At 40.4% G+C, this 6,783-nt stretch overlaps 1 protein-coding gene across 1 annotated transcript; it reads right to left on the reverse strand.

Moving 5' to 3' along the window:
- Window positions 1-27: 27 nt before the first annotated feature.
- aida (axin interactor, dorsalization associated) lies at window positions 28-5,880 on the reverse strand. The gene is made up of 10 exons (XM_084082896.1): window positions 5,553-5,880; window positions 4,773-4,839; window positions 4,621-4,674; window positions 4,241-4,295; window positions 4,068-4,131; window positions 3,850-3,953; window positions 2,874-2,996; window positions 2,162-2,284; window positions 1,855-1,972; window positions 28-1,752 (listed from the first exon to the last, which is right to left on the reverse strand). Exons 1-10 carry the CDS (start codon window positions 5,657-5,659, stop codon window positions 1,653-1,655), a joined length of 915 nt encoding a protein of 304 aa, XP_083939022.1. The 5' UTR covers window positions 5,660-5,880; the 3' UTR covers window positions 28-1,652.
- Window positions 5,881-6,783: the final 903 nt, after the last annotated feature.

Consider the following 6,783-nt stretch of genomic DNA (forward strand, 5'->3'; position numbering starts at 1 on the left):
ATAGATCAAGTGACGAGCCTTGTCAGCAACCATTTGTAGTTTATTAGAAATGAAAGCAGTGTAAATATCTGAAACATTTTTTTTTCCTCAATGTGACACAAATCAAAATACTGTTCCCATAGCCAATTCTCAGTCCATATCCTGTCACGCACATACAGTACATACATAGTTATAGACATCAGTTAGTGTTTCTTCAGAATTAATTTACACACTTTGATATCCTGACATTACAAAAATAAAATATAAAACAAAAGAAATCAAATATTACAATGCAGAGAATAGTTTAGGAAATAAAAAGAAATCTGCAGGGTATGACTGTAAACATGTTTAAAATGCAACCTAATTTTCTTTTTTAAAAGCCCTTATAACAGGATGACATTTCAAAACAAAATATCACATTTCTCAGAGAGAACGGCAAACCGTTAAGACATTCATTCCATTAATACACTTCTGGCTGTGTTTGACTGCAAATTCTCAACATGCTATCCACATAACCATTGATCTAGTGTTATTGGAAACACTGCTGTTCCAAAATGTCTTATTTTGATGCAGACAGAAATTAAGTTTAAAAACATCTGTAGCAATCCTTTATGGCCATTTTGTTGTGTAACCAAATGCGCACACTGCAAACAATACGAGTATCTACAGTGTGCTGACCACCATGTTGCAATTGTTGCATACATGTTAGTACCCACACATTCATAGGCAAACTAATTTCATACCAAAGTCAATACATAGTGATCGTTCCAATCGTATAAATATGGGCAATTTATTGTTCCTGTATCATGTAATATTTGCTGAAACAAATATTAACTAGGACACAAACTGACATTTAAAGGATTCTCAGTCGATAGTATTGAACCAGAATCTTTTATAAACATGAAAAAGCGTGCTCATCGGGTAGTATGTAGAAACATTTGATCATGTCAGGGCACTGTGTGTTGTAAATTTGGCACAAAGACAGAATGATACCACTTACACTTACGAACCCATTGCTAAATCCAATGCTGCGACTACTACAGTTGTCATTGGGTCTCTCTGACCAAAGATTGGATCTTGGATCCAAGGAAATGCTTGGCTGAGCATGCATGCTTTCTCTCAGCCCCACTTTGTATCCCATTCTTATAATTATGTACATTCACGCCTGGGAGTTAGCTAGTAGAGTGACTGAACAGCTCCACTCAAATCAACCGGGGCTTAAGAGTCAGTTCCCCAATGTCTATAACCCAGACTCGACTGAAATGATACAGCTGCAGTAACTTCAAAAAACACTTTGCTAGTTGCTTTCCCTTCGTTTCCAAAACCACAGCTAAGGAAGACTAGAGATCAAGTGGTTTGCCAGTGGTTTAATCATATTTCATGAAGACCAATATAAAACTTCATGTAAAAAAAAAAGGTTAAAAGAGATTTTCTGCAACAGCACCAACGTGTTGTACTTAAAAAATGGCCAACCCAATTGCAAAATAGTGTGCTAGTCTGAGATGATGTGCTGATGATAGGCTTAAATCCTCTCTTCTTTTAATTCTTGTAGTTTACTATTGCAGACTGAGTCGAGGTGGGATGACTTTGCTGGATGATAAAGCGGGCAACAGTTACAGCTATTGAAGGAGGCGCTTTAATGGTCATGACCTGCTCCATCCATGTGACTATCTTTAGCAGTCCCTGTGCAAAGTCTGGTGAAGATGGAGAAAAAGTGGTTTCTTGGTCAGCAGCTGCAGTTTCTTCCTCTTAAAGTCAGTGGGCTTCTTGTACCTGATGTTCAAGAATGAAGATTCACAAAGTTTCACAATTGCAATGGCCCAACTGAACCCAATGAAATATTCAGACTGAGATGCATTTTAATGACTGACTTACAGCTCAATTACAATGGGACCAGGTTTGATCTCATCCATTTCCATGAAGGCAAAACATTTTGTGCTGGTAAACCTCTTCTTGGGTTTGTAGTGCTTGAATTCAAAGAAGATAGCTGCCCCTGGAAGTTGATTTCATTGAATAAATAGCTTTTTGTACTGCTGACTGAAAACTTTAACATGACATGGCTATGAAAATTCTCTTGAATTATGTCATTTGTAATGTTGGCACTTACCCTATATGTGTCTGTTAAGAGTATTTATGTGTAAATGTTATGATACACTACTGTATGTTACAGGGCTTATAGTACCTTTAGGTAGTCTCTCCACATGTCTTTGGATCTCCACATCCATGCTGAAGTGAATGTAGGTGTCTTCCTTTCTGCTGGCCACGGGAGTGTCCTGCACTGGGTCCACATCTACACCATTCAAGTCTGAGAGGACAGAAAATAGACACACAGTTTCTGTACAAAAGATATTTTTGGTAAGAACAACTCTGTAATGCACAATACTGTAAAACCTGTGTGTGTGTGTGTGTGTGTGTGTGTGGGGGGGGGGGGGCATAGCTGAGTGGGTAGAGACTCAGGCCATCTGTGGACCGGAAGGTTGACAGTTTGCCCCCGGCCTGCGTCGAAGTGTCTCTGAGCAAGATACTGTACTTACTGCTCCCCGGGCACTGCATCAATAGTGCCCACTGCTCCTCCTACATTCGCCAGAAATAGCCGATCCACAAGCTCACAACGTGTTGCGAAATAGCTTGAATATCAGCTATTTATGTCAAAAGGATTTGATGAAGGAAACAAGCCGAAGTACAGAGCCAACTCAGGTATGTTTTACTAAGGGTTTAAGTGGTTAACCATTACACCATTTCAGGGATCATCAAACATTAACTAAGATATTCTTGTACAATCCTTTTGACAAGTGTCATTCATTAGCATCAACAGCAACCGTTTTTCGATGAAGTACACATTAACCTAAACATTACATACTGTATGTGCAAAGTGCAGAGAGTGAAAACAGTACCTTTCACACTAATGGTTATGTAAGGATCGATGCATTGCCCAGCATCCTTCAACCCAATTTTCTCAATCTTTATTGTGAGTAGTGTCATCCCAGGCTCTGAAGGTAGTCGAGGCAATAATGTACCTGTAGAGGACAGAGATTAAAGACAACCCATAAACATCCTTGAAAATGACAACCTAATAATGTGTGCATAGCAGAACACATTCCTTAGACATTGTAAATTACAGTTATTTGGATTATCAACAAATATCAGACACTTAAAAATATATATATTCATAACTGCTATTAAACTTTTTTTAAACTTTGTCTGTTCTGCAAGCTAGAGTTCATACTGTATATTTCTATTGTGATTGTGATTCTAAAGCTACAAAACCCAAATCATATCATGAAACGGCAGACTAATGGTAGACGTTGCTCAGAGAAAAGCCATACCTTGCAAAGCTGTAAATGAAGCAGGCGGAGGTAAGTGATGAAGCCATGCACAGCACCGACACCGACAAAGAGAACAAAGGAGACACAGACACGCATAACAATCAAACACAAACAGCCCTCCAAAACAACAACGTGGAGAAAAAAAACATCCAATAAAGAGTTGGTTCTCTCTTGGCTCTTTTCAGCTACAAAGTGTAACCCTGAACCTTCCATAATACGAACTTTCCAGAACCCGTGAAGTTCTGTGATGGTTCCTTGTTTATGTTTCCATAATAACCAGAACCACCAACCAGCAAAAATATCAGATCTACAAGTTCACAGCGTGTTGCACTGTGACGCGTTGCAAGCTACTATTTTCGCTATTTTAGAACTAGTATAAATTCTGACTTCCTGGATCTCAGGGTTAATACCACCCCCTGAGCCGTTTCTGAGAACCTCATCTGAAACCGAGCCGTAGTGTATGGAAATACTCAGTTTGCTCAGTTCTTTGTAGTGGAAAAGAGCCATCTGATGGTCTGTGTTGGGCAGAAATGCAGCGCAGTACCCGGCACTCTGGAGGGGAATGCTTCCGGAGACCCTGCTCCTCCTGCAGCATCCTCCTCCTCTTCCAGCTCAAGGTTCTCCTCCTCCCCTGGAGCGAGGATTTTCCTGACAAAAGGGGATGACAGGCTTTATTCACATCACACCTAAAAGTAGCTTTGTGCTCAACAGAGACAGACAAGATTATGCAGTCAGCTATAATGGAAATGAGTTGCCCGTTACCTCAATGGCACTGGTTGGACATCAAAAGGAAAGTCTTTGTTGTAGGTCTGTATATTTTGAATAACTATTGGCAAAAGGAGACAACCCTTAGCAAATAAAATGGATGGACATAAAGTACAATGGTGATGGAGGTATTAATATTGTGAGAGTTTAGTCTTATCCAGTATACTTACTGGGTTCCAGTTTCTTCAGGTCTTCTAGCTTGAACTCCTCATTTGACTGTGTGCACTGTGAAGGAGGAGACAAAGGACACAATAAATAGCCTACATCTTTGGACAAAAACAAGTCAATTCAAAGACCTCAAACCTGTGCATTTGGACAAGAGCTATCCAATGTAATCAAAGTCACCAAAAACAAACTTGCTGAATATTCAAAGTGAGGCATATGATAAACAACCGTTTATAATGTCTATTTTCTATCGTTTACTTTAGTTTATACAGATCTAATGAGACAGTAAAGGGCTATTTATTTTCACTATACTGTAACAATCCACCACAGCAGTGTGCCATTGGTTGACTGGTTGGGTTAAAAGGGAATACTGTGACATACAAACCTGCAAACTTGCACTTCTTAACTCCAAGCATGTTGCAAACTTCCCTAATGTTTTCTAAAAGAGGCAAATAAACCAGTGCTTAGAATATGAAAAATACACAAGTATCTACGTGTTCTGTTTTAATGACATGTCACTTAAGGTAATGTAGTTACCTTTTGATCCTCAGTGAAGTCAGATGAATTTGTTGACTGGACCTCTTTCTGTAAATGTCGAGCTAGTCTAGGTGAAGCAGAGTTAAAGGTACATGGTTAGAAAGTACAACGCAAGTCCTATTATTAAAAGCTTGGGAATCTGACGTGGGGTGACAATGTACTTTGACGCCCTCTCCCGTTCACAGTGAGCAGGCACAGGGCTCAACATTGTAGACATTGTTTTGGCATTTGTGTTAACAGAGGAGCTAGTTAGTTAGACAGTTAGTTGGCACACTAGATCACTGCTTGGTTGTGTATGTATAGTTACTACTTTATCTGACTGCAAGACATTCTTCACTAGAGAGATGTAGACCCCACCCATAACAATGAGAGGGTGTGGCTCGCTATTTCTCAATATTCAGAAAATGTGGCCTATTCGTGTACTGCATGACTCCTGATGGCACTAGACTAGACATATTTTCCAAAACAGGCCATGTTGTCCATTGAGAACTCCACTGGAAGTACACGACTGTGAATGAAGTTGACCGGTACACAGGGTACTTGCATTGTGTGGGTATCATCACCCCCCTGCCACATAAGCCATGGGTGGGTAAGGTTCATTATTTATTAACTGACTAGAAGACAACTTGGTGAAAATGATCATCATGCATTATCTGTTTCCTTACTGGCCATTTGCCTGCACAATTCAACGGGTATCCATAGATAAACAGAAGCACCATCATGCCTATAATACCAGTTGCAGAGAGTGTTATGATACACATCATGTTGATTGCAACTTACATTTGGTACTCATCTATAGCCTCCACTAACTGTCCCCAGGAGTCAAAGTCAGTGCCTTTTCTAAAACTCGCATGCCATTTCTGGATGGTCTTGTTGACATCGGACATTTTCACACACAGGGCGGTGACAGCAACAGGCGGCTCCCTCTCTCTCTCTCTATCTCTCTCACTGTCTCTCTCTCTCAGGTAAGCATCGCCGGTGGATCTCTGGTTCTACAGCCACCGCTGCATCGTCGGTACTCAGGTAGTAGCTACTGTCTGTCTGATCAACCGGTGAATGTGACGATGATGTGATCACCCCCCCCCCCTACCAAGCCCTTCTATTCTGCCTGCTTGCTCACCAGTGTTGCCAGGTTTTGCGAGAGAAACAAGCCCAAAAGAAGCCACATGAGCAATTTAGTTCTGCTGTTTTGTTTGTTTGTTTGTTTGTTTTGTTTTGTTATTTGTGCCCTGTCATCTGTCTTGTTTGTTTACTTGTTTTGTCATATTTGATATTATTTGGTTGATTTGGTTGCTATTTTGTTGAAAATGTGTGTATACATTGTATCATGTGTCAGCATGCAAGGACCCCCTCGAAAACGAGATGCTACATCTCAAGGGGTTATTCCTGATAAGGAATGTATTTTAATTTAAAAAAAATACATTTTAGCAACACAAATCTCCCAAATCAAATCAAGCCCCTGGTATAAAATATGTTCAGATGGGGGTCTGCAGACAAACACATACACATATTAATTTGGGGGTCCTTGACAACCACTGGTTTAAACAACATTATAGGAAGCAAGCCCCAAATAAGCAACTACACTTTTTAGAAACAAGTCCAACAAACCGCAACCCGCGCGGCGCAACTACCAATATTTACAAGCAACTTTACAGAAAAACAACCCCAAATTCGCTTATAATAAGTGGACATGGCACCCCTGTTGCTCACCCGAATGACGTATCCGGCAGAAGAAAGGAAGTCCCGCCTACTATCTACAGGTTGCGAACGTTTTCCATAAAGGCGTCGTCCGGATGGACGGGGCACGGACATTTTTGGGTCACGGACTCAAAAACATTTATTTCCCCCAAAAGATTTTTAAAAATGTATCTCTCAGATATGACAATAATAATGTCCATAAATAAAGTGACAAGCTTGTAGACTGGCTATTTTCACTATTTGTAGATTTCCAGGGGAGGATACTACTGGGATCAATTCACTTTGCAGGTTGGAGATCCGGCCCAGAACGGAT

Source organism: Gymnoscopelus microlampas, assembly GCF_963454915.1.
Source record: "Gymnoscopelus microlampas genome assembly, chromosome: 16".
In the NCBI taxonomy this organism is placed as follows: domain Eukaryota; kingdom Metazoa; phylum Chordata; class Actinopteri; order Myctophiformes; family Myctophidae; genus Gymnoscopelus; species Gymnoscopelus microlampas.